This window comes from Amblyomma mixtum, chromosome 2 (assembly GCF_055824585.1).
Source record: "Amblyomma mixtum isolate Tamu chromosome 2, ASM5582458v1, whole genome shotgun sequence".
In the NCBI taxonomy this organism is placed as follows: Eukaryota; Metazoa; Arthropoda; class Arachnida; order Ixodida; family Ixodidae; genus Amblyomma; species Amblyomma mixtum.
The window spans coordinates 198,133,164-198,148,011 of NC_143013.1; the positions used below are offsets into that span (position 1 = coordinate 198,133,164).

Sequence of the window (14,848 nt, forward strand, 5' to 3'; positions counted from 1 at the left end):
TATTTTAAAAGAACTTACTTCACCACGTTATCAAGCAGGGAACACATGTCCGGCAACGCGTCCGGCGCGCCGCTCCGGTCGCCGCTTCCGAACTGCCGCACCACAGCAAGCAGGGACACAAAGGGAGCGGTGAGCATCGCTGCGCCGCTCTACCCAAGCTCCGCCCACAACCGGCGTCGCACTTCGCCGCCGCGCAGCAGTGCCTGAGCGCTGCTTGGCTTGGTGTACAAATATTGCAAGAAAAGACGGCATCGCCTTGTTATGAGAAAGACTGCCAGCTATACTCGAGCGGCGACAAAGCATGCCTGCTTATGTTGCGAGCTTTCGGCAACGGCACCGCTCGCGGGCGCTCCGGGCGACGAGCTCTGCTGCTGCCTATCTGCCGTGGTCGTCGCTAGGCCTATAGCCTGCTTCGCATCGAAGCGGCAGGGGCCGGCGCTTCGGAAGTCGCCTGCGCTATAATTGAAGGCCTATTCTTCACTCCGCTTTGCTGTCAACAGCATCATCTCACAATAAAATAATAGTATGGTCAGTTTCCGTGGCGCCTTCAGCAGCGGCTAGCGGGCGCCAGTCGAGCCGGACCCCAGCGTCGGGCCAGCTAGCGGCAGCAGCTGCGAGGCGGTTCTCGCAACTAATTCGCTCGTACCACAGTTGTTACTTTTACCAGCAACTCGGTATTGGCCAATGAGCCAGAAAAATGATATAATTTTCTCGTTTCCCTATCCCAGGGTTTATTATTTACGTCAAGAACACTCATTAGCTCATTTTTATGACACCGGCAGACGGGATCCAGGCTGGCCGGCCGGCAGGCTCGGCTTACTTCACGTTCGCACAAGAAAATACAGAACAGCCATGCTACCAGAAAGGATGCTTCCTAGATTCGAGCAACGACAGCATGCCTGTGCTAGTGTGGAGCTTTCGGCAACGACATCGCCTGCGGCAACACCGGGCGACGAACTGCGCTCTAGTCCCCGACTGCCCTAGTCGTCGCTAGGCCTAGTGGTTTCGTATCGACGCCGCAGCCGAGGGCTCTTCGGGACTGGCCAAGGCTCAAAAAAGCTGCTACACTCAGCACCCCTTGTTCGTTCTCCCAAATCCGGGACTGTTTGAACGAACACATGGTGTTCGGTGAAAACAGCGCTGTCAAACTAACCCTACAATTCAGCAGCCGACACACCGCTCACCACTGTACCTCTGTCGTGCTCACCTGTGACGTCGCGAACTCGACGTCATCGTGACGTTGGCGCTCTGCGCGCTCGCATTGGCTGCCACTGTCCGCCGGAGCGGCGTGCCGGACATTCGCCGGACGCGGTGCACCGGACATATCTACGCGGTTTGACGCGTCCGGCGGTCGCCGGCTGGCCGGAGCGGCGCCGCCGGACGCGGCGAGCCGGACCGGATTCGGAGCGCCCGCCTGACATGTGTCCCCGCCTTCAATGTTGGACATAGAAAACATTGCACAAAAATTGCCGCAATTTCAACGAGTTCGGTTTCTGTCTATCGCAATAAAGTGTTGTCATGTTCGCTTCGCGTCGTCTGCTTTCGTTTTTCTGTCACCGGCGGTAGCTGTGCTAAGCTGGTGAGAGAATTGCCTTTGCTCGGTGCTTTTTCCTGCAAAGAAGCGCAAGACATCGCCAAAAATGCGGGCATACAGCAATGAAGAGAAGGCCATGGCCGTGACTTGGCTATGTGAGTCGAACTCTCTTCGCTTCGTGCGGAAGCAATTCAGGGCGACATTTCATCGTCGGCCGCCCCATCGCTCGTGCTTGCAAAGGTAGCTGAAAAAGTTTCAAAGTACGGGAAGCATAGCAAGGGTACGAAGATTCGATGCCGGGAGCTCCCGCGGGGGCAATGGAGATGGCATCGAAGGCGCATTTGAATATGATCCAAAGCTGTCATGCAGGCGCGCTGCGCTAATGTTCGGAACAGCCGCCTCGACAGTGAGCCGCGCCCTGAGGAGAAGAGGAATGCGGCCATATAAAGTTCGTGTGCTGCACGAGCTTACTGACGACGACCTGACGCGGCGGCTGCAGTTCTGCAGAGAAGAACAACAGCGAATTGCTGCCGACCCTGGCCATCTGCTGTTCACTGATGAGGCCGTGTTCCACCTTGACGGCGCGGTGAACCGGCAGAACACACGGATGTGGTCTCGACAGAACCCTGGGTTCGTCATGACACGTCCCGTGCACTCCCCCGGTATAGCAGTGTGGTGCGGCATTTGGAGGGAAGGGGCTATTGGGCTGTTTTTCTTTGATGATACAGTCAATGCGCACAGTTACTTGGAGATGCTGGAAAGTGAGTTCCTGCCGGAACTCAGCGCGAACCATATGCAGAAAGAAGTCTGCATTTATCAGCATGACGGCACACCAGCCCATTATTCGGCGAAGGTTCGCAAGTGGCTGGATCATAATTTTCCTCAACGATGGATGGGTCGCGGATCCGCAAATATGCCCTGGCCTCCACGCTCACCTGACCTCACGCCATGCGATTTCTTCGTATGGGGTTTCGTGAAGTCGATCGTATACAGCGCAGAGACACTGAGCACTGTTGACGATCTGAAAGTGCGCATTGAGGATGCGTTCACCAAAATTGATGACTCTATGCGGGAGAACGCCTTCAAAGCATACGTAAAGTGCATTGAGAAATGCATTGAAGCAAACGGCGGCCACATCGAGTGCTGAGCTCAACACTGCCTGAAGCACTGCTCCATAAACGGCCCTCTTCAGGGCCACCCAAATCCTGTCTGGCGAAAGATCGCGCTGCTCCGCACCCTAGGCCTCCTCTCTAAAAATAAACCAGAACAAAACATTAACTCAGACGGCGTGGCACAGCAGCTGCTCGCTGTTTCACCTTAAAATACCATTAACGTTAACTGCATTTAAAGGGGTCGTGAAATGTTTTCCGAAAATTTTGAACGACGTGTGTATTTGGAATTCTGACCCTTCATTCGATAGTATACCTTGGTTCGTTTCATCGTCTGGGTTGATTGAATAGCGAAAAAAACTAAATTTCGGTTTCCCAGCGCGCGTCCCCCTCAACTCACAGCAAACGTCATTTTAAGAAGCCAATCAGAGGCTTCTGTCGTCAACACAACATGGCGGCTTAGCGAGGTCTGTTTAGCCATAGTTGACCGAGGTTACAGCACGCATATTGACTCGAATGTGGCACCGTCGTCTGCTCAGAATGGAGTCTGCTAGCTGTCAAGCTGACACATGTGCGAAAACTTCGCCGGGGCGCCGCACCAGTCGCCGCTTGCGAACTGCCGCCTACTGCAAGCAGGGACACGGAGCGGCAAGCATCTTTGCGCCGCTAGACTCATGCCCGGCCCACATCCGGTGTAACACTTTGCCACCGCACACCAGCGCCTGCGCGCTGCTTGGCTACTGAAGTTCGCACCAGAAAAGACAAAATAGCGATGTTATCAGAAAGACTGCCGGCTGTACTCGGGCGGCGACAAAGCATGCCTGCCCACGTAGCGCGCTTTCGGCAACGGCGCTGGACGCGGGCGCGCCGGGCGACGAACTGCACTGCTCTCTGGCTGCCCTGGTCGTCGCTAGGCCTGTTTCGCATCGAAGCCGCGGTGGACAGCGCTTCAGAAGTAGCCTGGGTGATAATAAAATGCCTGCTTTTGGCATCGCTTTACTGTCAACAGCATCGTCTCACAACACAAAACATGGTCATTGTTGCGGTGCGCTCGGCAGCGGAGCTATATAGCGGACGCGCGCGCAAGCCGGACCGCAACGGCCGGGCAGCGGCAGCTGAGCGGCGGTTGTGGCAAGAAATTTGCTCGTATTACAGTTGCTGCTTCTACTATGCAGCAACTCGGCATTGTTCAACGATCCTCAAAAATGATATATTTTCCACACTTCTTGCTCCCACAGTTTATTATTTACATGAAGAAAAATCTTTAGCTCATTTTTATGACGCCAGAGGACAGGATCCAGGTTTGCCGGCCGGCCTGCAGACTCGCTGTATTTCACATTCGCACCAGAAAAGACAAAACAGCCATGCTATCAGAAACGCTGCCTGTTATATTCGAGCAGTGGCAGCATGCCGAGCTTTCGGCAACGACGCCGCCTGCGGACGCGCCGGGCGATGAACTGCGAGGCGTGCCGGCGGCCCTGGTCGTCGCTAAGCCTACCTGGTTTTACATCGATACTATCGATACCGCAGCTGAGGGAGCTTCGGAACTGGTCAGCGCTGTAAAAGGTACTATACTCTCGTCACCCCTTTAACTGTGAACCTGTCCCATAATAAAATAAAGATATGCTCGATTTCCGCGACGCCAGCGGAGCTAGCAAATGCCAGCTATGCGAGCGGCGACCAGGCAGTAAATAAAGCGGTCATGGGGTGAAATTTGCTTGTATCGCCGAATTAAATACTGTCAGCAAAATAGAATCTTGCGTAGCGTGCCGGAGCGCTCGTTAAACACGTCCGTCCGCCGTGAGCGCTCTGGAAGCCACTGCACCCTTTTTTAGAGGCTCTTTTATGCATAGCATATTGCAATTTATTTATTTATTTATTGGAAATACCTGCAGCGCCCGAAGGCATTATTGCAGGGGGGATGAGGATACATAACAGGAGATTAGGCCGGAAAAAAAAGAGGAAGGAAAAAAAAAAGCAATACAACAAGGCATGACACAGCAAGTACAAAATGAATGAAATATGAAACAACAAAAAGACATGACGAAAAAAAAAGAAAGCCAACTGCGCACTCATACATCCGACAGCAACGCGCGGAACATAGACTCTGAACGGCACTCAACAATTTCATGGGGCAGGCGATTCCAGTCATGAATGGTAGATGGGAAAAATGCGTTTTGATAAGTGTTAGTTTTGCATTTAATTTCTCTAATCTTCCACCCATGGTCAAGTCTGTTTGACCTGAAATGAGGTGGAAGTAAATAATTTTCTTTATCTATTTTTATTTTTCGGTGAAAGATTTTATACAGCATTTCTAACCGGGAGTTGGTACGGCGTTTCCGTAACAGCTCCCATCCCAGCGTTAGTTTAATGTTAGTAACACTGCTGTTAAAATCATAATTACTTGAAACAAACCGAGCGGCAAAGTTCTGAACACGCTCAAGCATGTCTGTTAAATTTAAAGTAGGGGGGTGCCAAACAACACAAGCATACTCCAATATTGGCCGAATATAGGTAAAATAAAGAAGCTCTTTAACTTTTAGTGGTGCCATTTTAAAATTTCTTCTTAGAAAATTTAGCATGCCATAAGCTTTAGCAGAAACGTGCTCGACGTGCTCATTCCAGGTGAGATTAGACGAAAAGTAAACGCCGAGGTATTTATAGTTAGTAACTCTGGAAAGTCGGGTAGAATCTAGTTTGTATTCAGCCAAGAAAGGGTGATGCTTGCGCGTGAAAGAAATGAACTGACATTTTATTGGGTTCAGAAACATCTGCCACTTCAAACACCATTGTTGTATGCGGTCCAAGTTGCACTGCAAATGACAAGAATCTGAAGAACTGTTAATAACATGGTAGACAACACAATCGTCAGCATATAAACGTATTTTACAGGTCATATATTTAGAAATGTCATTAATATAAACTAGAAACAGCAGAGGTCCTAAAACAGACCCCTGCGGTACCCCCGAAGATACAGGAACATAATCAGACTCAGATCAATCACTCAGATCAGCCCTTGGGCGCGGCCGGGCAGCCACCAAACCACGTGACGTCACCAAACCACCTGGGAAAAGAAAACAAATAGAAGAAAAAAATAAATAACGGAAAAGAAAAAACAAATAAAACGAAATAAAAAAAATAAATAAATATAAGACGTATGAGCATAGTGGCGGTTGCCACCGCCCCGTTTCAAAGGGGGCGCTCCTATCCATCCATCCATCCATCCATCCATACGTCACGGAGGAAAAGCTGCTGAGAAAATCGAGTGCCGCCAAGCAATACCTCGCGCAAAAAGACCGCGCAATAGACCCTTTAGAAAATTCAGTCTGGCAACTTGGCAGGCATCATCATCAGCAACTTTCGTCGGCGTCGTGCGCCATATTTTGGGCACCTTTGGCTGGAAGACGCGCAGCTATAGCGCTCTGCACGGCCTTTGCACTAGTTTCCACCTTGTGGCATGTCTGGTTGCGTTTGTGAAAGCGATGGCGGAAAATTTGCAGAGGTCGAGGGACCTGACTGTCATCCCGGGCGGATTTTCAGAAAGGCTTTTGGACTCCTATCGTCCGGCCGCACCTCTCAGCGAAGCTACAAGCCGGTATCACTGCGATCCGTCGACAGTGCGCGTTGCCGTGTTACCCTGCAGGTCGAATCTACTGTCGATAAAGGAGGGCTAACAACACTTGGACCGGACTCGACTACGAGCAGGCGCACTGCAGGGCGAAATGCGTGTGGATCCGGATACGGGCGCTCGATCAGCGATCTAGGCCTAGCGACGACTAGGGCAGTCGGGGACCAGCGCGCAGCTCGTCGCCCGGCGTCGCCGCGGGCGGTGTCGTTGCCGAAAGCTCCACTCTAGCACAGGCATGCTGTCGTTGCTAGAATCTAGCAAGCATCCTTTCTGGTAGCATGGCCGTTTTGTATTTTCTTGTGCGAACGTGAAGTAAGCTGAGCCTGCCGGCCGGCCAGCCTGGATCCCCTGCCGGCGTCATAAAAACGAGCTAATGAGTGTTCTCGACGTAAATAACAAGCCCTGTGATAGGGAAATGAGAAAATACATCATTTTTCTGGGTCATTGGTCAATACCGAGTTGCTGGTAAAAGTGACAACTGTGGTACGAGCGAATTTGTTGCGAGAACCGCCTCGAAGCTGCCGCTGGCCCGACGCTGGGGTCCGGCTTGACTGGCGCCCGCTAGCTCCGCTGCTGAAGGCGCCGTAGAAATTGACCATACTATTATTTTATTGTGAGATGATGCTGTTAACAGCAAAGCGGAGTGAAGAATAGGCCTTCAATTATAGCGCAGGCGACTTCCGAAGCGCCGGCCCCTGCCGCTTCGATGCGAAGCAGGCTATAGGCCTAGCGACGACCACGGCAGACAGGCAGCCGCAGAGCTCTTCGCCCGGAGCGCCCGCGAGCGGTGCCGTTGCCCAAAGCTCGCAACATCAGCTGCCATGCTTTGTCGCCGCTCGAGTATAGCTGGCAGTCTTTCTGATAACAAGGCGATGCCGTCTTTTCTTGCAATATTTGTACACCAAGCCAAGCAGCGCTCAAGCACTGCTGCGCTGCGGCGAAGTGCGACACCGGTTGTCGGCGGAGCTTGGGTAGAGCGGCGCAGCAGTGCTTGCCGCTGCGTGTGTCCCTGCTTGCTGTGGTGTGGCAGTTCGGAAGCGGCGTGACGGACGTGTTGCCGGACATGTGTGTCCTGCCTTAGCCAGAGTGCACAGGCCCTGACCGAACGAAAACACACAGCTGCTGCTGCTGCACTCCGCCTATGTCGCCGTCGTTTGCTGCATGTTCGCAACGGAGAGAACGACGGCGCTCCTCGTCGCGCCGCATCGTCGTGCTCTTTTTCGCGCACACGGAACTCTCTATGAATGGACGTGGATTCTTGAAAATCCAAAACAAGCGCGTTTGAGCTATGTTTTGATTTTGTGACGCGCCGAAACAGTCGCCAGCATCGGAATGCATGTCCTCGAGTGCGCCGAAGGTGGCACCTTTATTTTTGTGCTCACTATAGACCTCCTCCATGTTTGCAAACAAACGAGGTGGCGCTGCAGTCGCGAACGGGCTCGCGGTAGGCAAGAGGCCAGGGAGTGGCGTCGAGTTGAGGTGGTGCAGCGCCGGTTTTCAAGGCTTGTATGCGCGTTTTGAGTTTCTGAGAATCATAACAATGGTTGATGCTTTCAACTTAGTATTCCTCGAAGTACACGGGCTCGCGTTGGCCATGTACGGCGTATTTCGACACGATGTGTATTGTATTATGGCTAGAAAGCGCTGCAGTTGGTTTCTACCCCGGGCATTCAATAAAATGATAAGTTTTTGACACTGAACTAGCAAGAATGATTTTACCTCGGGAAAGTGCTGAGGGAAGCGCTGGCGTTTTTTCGGCAGAGCCGACGTGCGCTCACCGTCTGTTGACACACGTGTCGCACAGTGCGAAAAGTGGGGACAGCGTCGATCGTGTCCCGATCTCATGTCTCGCGTAGCCGCTCTTTTTAGCCGTCAGATCAGGCACCACCAGGCTGACTTCTCCCCTTCTTAAACTGGTCAATTTGGTGAAAAGTTTGGATTCCTGAAATTATATTTCTTCCAGCCCTGGGTCTTCTGTTTGATTACTAGAAATTATAGCAAAATATTCAGTTGAAATTCATAAAATTACGGTTTTTAGATCTGTGATCGTCAAAAATTGTGAGGTAATGGCGTTTCTGATGGTCCTGGCACGTCGCGAATCCTGCGGGTTTCCGGCGACGGAGCACCACAATGGTAGTATCACTACGCAGAAGAGGGATCAGAGGTTTGGTTGATTTCAGTGCGGCATTTCTTTGACCAAAGCGAAAGCGAAGAGGCCATAAACGAGGGAAAAAAACTTAAAGGTTTGTTTTGTGATCTACCACATTTTCTGATTGGCATCACTCACCCCTTCGTAAATTTGTAACGAATGTAAATATAATGATTCTATTTGTCGCGAACGATTCCAGAGACATTGAGGAGTGCAATAAATCTCTCGACTTTTTTTGCTACAGGAGCAGTAGTATGGTAGTCATTTTTGATAAGAAAGGTACTGCGAATAAAAAAAAGTAAGTAATATCGCCATCATAGAGGATAGGGCGTTGGCAACGTGCTGGCATAAAAAATTTCCGCATTTTCTACTTAATTAGTCAAGACCCGTGGTGACTTGACGAGGGTGTTAATTATAATTATCCAACAACTTTACCAGGTATAGCTGAAAATAAATCGCATTCTGAAATTAGCAGAGCAATTTCATATTTGCACCAAATTTGGTTACATATCTCAAGCATCAATAAAGAAAACACTTTTCATTGCCTCATCCCCTGTCAATCTCGCTACGTGCCTCTGCTGGTAGCCCGCCTGCGGTTGCTTCTTTTCAAACAGCCTTCGCGATCATGTACTACTTCATGAAGAAGCTTATGACACATGCATGATGCAATGAAAGTACGCTGTTCGAAGCATGCCAACGCGACCGCGCAAGATTGCCACAACTTACCAGACTTTTCTACTACAATAAAATAATTATGTCGTTCATGTTAAGAAATATTTTGAAGTATATATTAAATGCCCTAAAATGCGTCATTGCACGTTCGTATAACTTCTGCACACGTTAAAACATGCTGTGCTATCAACAAAATAACACACTCCTCGGTGGAGAGTGACCCTGCCGGCGCCCGTGCACACCAGCTCAGGGCGATAAATACATTCGCAGCTGCATACATGCTTTTTCTTTTCCTTGCGCAATTTTAAGCGTACCATGCGGTTGTTCAGGTGAATGAGCGCGGCAATTTCCCTGCTATGAAGTACGTTGACTGGCAGCGCCGGTCTACACCCAGACTTCGCGCTTTTCCTACCGCGGCTCATTTCCTAATGCGGCATTTATTTCCGAGAAACCTATTAAAGCTAATCTAATTAAAGCTGACAGCGACGCAGCTGTCAGTGCATGCTGCTTCTGCAGTGCGCAGCCACGATATGCAGCCGCCGGTAGCTGCAGCAGCTGCGGTAGGCACGGCCAGGCGGAACCTGTTTTGCCTACCACGCGAAAGTCGCTACTGACATCAGCGCCACCGCATCTCCGTGACGTCGCGGGGTGAAGGAGGTCTATGCGGAGCGGTTACACGGTAGAAGGAACATTTCGCTGCTCTTTCAATACTTATATCATTTATTTTAATGTGAAAACGAACAGGTCACGGACGAGAAGAAATAAGCATGCAGCTGCTCCATGCGCTCCGTGCTCTGGAAACAGCTTGTTTCCGTGCGCGTCTCTTCGCCGCGCTGGCTGCAGAAAGGCACACAGAAGCATGCCGGCATTGCGACTATAGCTTGGTGCAGATAGCCAATGTCAAGGAACATGGCTAGGACACAGAAACAAGAAAATTGCGCTTGTTGTGGCTTCGCCGGGCGCGCGTACTTTTCAATCTGGCCCGAGCGCATACCGGCAGGCGTATGCCCAAGTAATGGCGGAGGCACCGCGGTTTGCGCACCACACACCAGATGGCGCTGAATTTTCTAAAGGGTCTATATGCAATGCATTCTTGGCTTAAACAAGCTAAGCCTGGGCATCTTTTTTTCTTCGCCTATTCTCGAGTTCTCTGCTTATAGCATGCGCTGAAATAAACGATCCGTATGTGTGTATAACGACGAAAGGAATTCATTTCCATCCTCTTTATGAATCACAGGTGAACAGTTACGAGGTCGCAGCCGTACGCCGCTGGGAACAATTATGAATTCTTGCAACATTCAAAGCGGGCATATGCAATTTCTATTTCTAGCAAGACCATGAAAACGCCCCTTCACGTAGGTACTGGAGTACCGTACTGTACACGTATAGCGTGCAGCGACGTTAGTTCAAATTTGCGCAGTGCCCAGCGACGAACCCTTTGATGAAAAGTTTACCTGCAGTTTTCTACAGTGCACCCAAAAACTCGAGCGTAGTGAACAGAAGTTTTGAGACGCGGAGTCCTCCCCTGTGGTTGTCGATTTTGCGCTGTCTTCCTACCAAGTATGTTCAACAATATTGTATTGTATTCTTGTGCAGGGCCGCCGCGGTGGCTCAGCGGTTATGGTGCTCGGCTGCTGACCCAAAAGACGCGGGTTCGATCCCGGCCGCGGCGGCTGGAATTTCTTTGGAGGAGAAATTCTAGAGGCCCGTGTACTGTGCGATGTCAGTGCACGTTAAAGAACCCCAGGTGGTCGAAATTTCCGGAGCCCTTCACTACGGCGCCTCAGTCGCTTTGGGACGTTAAACCCCATAAACCAAACCTGTTCAGAAAACGCAAGCAGCCAGGAAAGCTAAACTCTTCAATCTCTGTTCAAGGAATAAGCATTGAGTATTCGCAAGATGTAATACTAATTTCTGGGATGCATATGCAATAAGCTGCCCACACAAAAAGTGTAGTAGCAGGAACTTTCACTTCGTGTAAAGGTAACCACATGCTTACAGCCTCGTATCATTTATTTTTTTTACATGCCGTAACTGGACTAAAGTAGTTCTTCAGTGAAGTCTGTCTAGCATAGCTTCTGTTCTCATAACGGAACACACAAAAACACTACCGCGCTATAACTGTCATCAAGAGGTCTACCGCTTTGTCATTATGGCCTCCCGATTTTAGAAATGTGTAAAGTGATTATTGGTGTAAATGGCCTAAAAGTTTACCTACCTACTAATAGCAGAGAAAAAAGGTTTAGGAACGGCTAATGTTAAAAGCTTTTAAAAAGGGTCAGGTAGCCTCAGCGGCCATCTTTGCTGCGGCGAGGATGTCGAAGCTCCAAACCAATCAAATAAAAACCTCAGCCTTTTTTCTCAAGAATGTCAGTACATGCAGTGGACTAAGACAATGACTCAAACCCACAGTTAGCCTGCAGTAAGAAGAGTTCAAGTACTAGAGAGCCTGCAGCCACCTGTGACACCAGTCCAAGCAGCGATGAGTACGTTTTTGTTGCCATGGCTTCCCCTCAAGCAAGTTCATCTCCAAAGGCCCCAGTCACTGTCAACAATGTGCCAGTCACTTTCATAATCGACACAGGTGCTACAGTGTCAATTGTTGGTGAAAATGACTTCAAGAGCTGTCGCCTAAATGTGAATCTCCAAGAAACATCCATCAGAGTGTTCCCATACAAATCAACGACTCCACTTCAACTTTTGGGCAAAGTCTCTGTTACAATGTGATACAAAGATAAGTGCATTGAAGACGACATTTTTGTCATTCCAGGAAACTGTGCACCACTCCTAAGCTTCACAGCAGCAACCAACCTGGGGCTTCTCCATATCACGTACCAAGTTTCTGACAATCCAGGTGACAAGTCAATCGTGGAAGCATTCCCCAAATTGTTTAGTGGACTTGGAAAACTCAAAAATCAGCACCATTAAACCTGTTTGTTTTCGTAACCCCAACCTTCGAAGCTTCAGACCGTTTCCTCATCCCGGACGAGCCCCCTTGGTGATGCAACAACTGACCACGCTACCTCGAGCCATAACAGTGTACGGTAATTTATATGAACCAAGTTACAAACCTCCCGCGATAAAGGAGCCGTGGAACAAAATCTCAGTCGATTGTTTTTCAAGTTGGTTGCACAGAGTGAGTTATAGTGATGCTATTATCATTGGTCTTACCACACATATTCCGGTTTTTAATATATTAATTAGCTAGCAAAGCCAAATTCATGGCGCTCATGGCGTCACCACACAGTGGCGGTTTTTAGCAGGATATGGCATCATTCGGTGGGAGTTCGATGAATAGACTAACAGTAAATATGCTGCAAATTGTGTTCATAAATGAAGATGTGTTTCGTCACGTTTTTACGTTTTATATTAGATCAACGAAACCAACATGTTTGTCTTACCTAAATGCACCACAAAGCAAATAAAACAAAAACAACAGAGGACCTGGCTATTGTTTTACATTCAAGGACTGGTCCTCTCTGTACACGTCTATGACCTAGCGCCGAGCACTTGCGGCTACTCTCAATATATCAGAACAACTTGGCGGAATCGATTTGATTGATCCATTGCATTCTACAAGCGTTCGTTTCGGTCGCAAGGAAGGACGCAAAGAAGCCATTCGTTTTACATTTACCTTTGCGCATCGTCAGCTTGTGCAGGATCACCGGGATGTGGCGCCAGATGAGCCTTCAGACAACCTCGAGCTCGATACGCATTCCGCCAAAGCTGCAAGACGGGCGCTGCGCTTCTACGCTACATCAGAGCACGGACGTTCACTAAAAAGCACCGTTGGTTGCCAGTCTGGTAACTGTGGAGGGGCTATTTCCCAAGAGTCAGCGCGCAAAAGGGCCCTCGGCAGCGGCGTCAGAGGAGGATGGCTTGCAGAGGCTGAGCGCGTGACGTCATGCTCCCTCCTAGTTTTTTCCTTCCTCCGTGGAAAATAAAGTTTGAAATGAATTGAAATGCATATGAGGGGTGATAAATAATCGAGCAAAAAAGTTTCACTGACATAGATTAATTGGTAAATTTATTATCGGCAAAAACCATTGGATGGTTGGAGGCTCAGTGGGGATATAATAAGTGGACGGAAAAGCAACCATGGCGTCAAATTTGAAAAACCAAAATGGTTGATTAAGATAAAAGAAGGTATAATCAGAGTAAATAAATCGATCCTTAATGAAAACATAAGATAATTACGCTAACTCAGTAGTTAAATTAATTAACAGACAAAAAGAAAATGATGAGAGGCAAAAAGAGGCGTCAACGCTTTCGCGTTCTCCCAGTGAGGGTCACCGCAGTGATGTCTAATTTTTCTTCTGTATTTACTGACATTATCTCTATACCTGAAAAACCTTATATGACAGAACAATCGCCATACCTTTCTGCGAACAGTAATACGTTTCATAAAACTGCGAGCGGTGAACCCAAGTAATGTGTCTGCTTCATATACAGGGTGTCCCAGCTAACTTGGACCACGATTTATAAAAAAAAACTAAGCGTTCTTCAGGACTGAAATCGCGTAGATGTTGTTAGGGTTTATCTAAAGTTACAGAACCATTTTTTCGCTCATCCTATTTGAATGATTAGTCGGGATAAATTAACTTTTTAAATATAGCTTCAAACGTTCAGGCGTCAACAGGAAAGTTGTGGAGCTCCAGAAATATTGTCCAACCCAGGCACTTCCAACGAGATAGACTTAGCGTGGCCGTTTTTATTCGAGAAAAGCGAAAGCCCGTGCGCCCGTATGCGCCACGATCACAGCGCTCTCATCCGTGTTTGTAAAAAAATTGGCAGAGGCTTAGCTTGGTTAAGGGCGGAAGGTTGTGAAAGCAAATTACGAGCAAGTTTAGCGACTACAGTAGTGAAAGGCGAAAGCCTGAGTGCTGCACGGAGCGCCGGAATTAGCTTAAAGTGCTATTGAGGTGTCCACTAACCACAGAGTTGGCAAGGTGCCTTTCCTTTCCTCCAAATCAACGCAGTCTACAACGCTGTCTATGTCAGAGCTCATCAATGAACGCCGGCATTAGCTTAAAGTGCTATTGAGGTGTCCAGTAAACCACAGAGTTGGTAAGGCGCCTTTCCTTTCCTCCAAATCAACGCAGCCTACAACGCTGTCTATGTCAGAGCGCATCAATGAACGCCGGAATTAGCTTAAAGTGCTATTGAGGTGTCCAGTAAACCACAGAGTTGGTAAGGCGCCTTTCCTTTCCTCCAGATCAACGCAGTCTACAACGCTCTCTATGTCAGAGCGCATCAATGAATGCCAGAATTAGCTTAAAGTGCTATTGAGGTGTCCAGTAAACCACACAGTTGGTAAGGCGCCTTTCCTTTCCTCCAGATCAACGCAGTCTACAACGATGATGATGATGATGATGAAAACTTTATTTGTAACAAGGGAGTTTTGGACACGTCGGTCCTTGGGCCCCCGCACGGCCCCACTGCACTCAAACGTTCATGTCCCGGAGGCTCATGACGCTGGCAGCCCGGCCGGTGGCGATGGCTTGCTTGGCCGGGTCCTCGGAGCGCAGTAGGGTCTCCCAAGCCTCCCATGAGGTAAGGTGCTCCAGGCCCCGCGGGGGAGGATCCGCCGGGCAGAGGAAAAGAATATGGTCGAGGGTGGCTTTGGGGTGGTGGCAGAGGGTACAGGAAGGGTTCGTGTGGACTGGGTGATATCGCGAGCGTATATAAGGGGAGGGCAAAGTGCGTGTTTGGAGCCGCCTCCAAAGTGTCTGATGGTAATTGTCGAGGGAAGGATG

General features: G+C 49.4%; 1 protein-coding gene across 1 annotated transcript in view; it reads left to right on the top strand.

Moving 5' to 3' along the window:
• Positions 1–2,681, top strand: part of LOC149362151 (uncharacterized) — a 106,462-nt gene extending 103,781 nt beyond the window's left edge. The window contains exons 7-9 of the mRNA XM_089568231.1: positions 1,620–1,689; positions 1,930–2,196; positions 2,533–2,681. Coding sequence (XP_089424357.1) covers positions 1,620–1,689; positions 1,930–2,196; positions 2,533–2,681 — 486 coding nt within the window. The remainder of the gene's footprint in view (positions 1–1,619; positions 1,690–1,929; positions 2,197–2,532) is intronic.
• Positions 2,682–14,848: the final 12,167 nt, after the last annotated feature.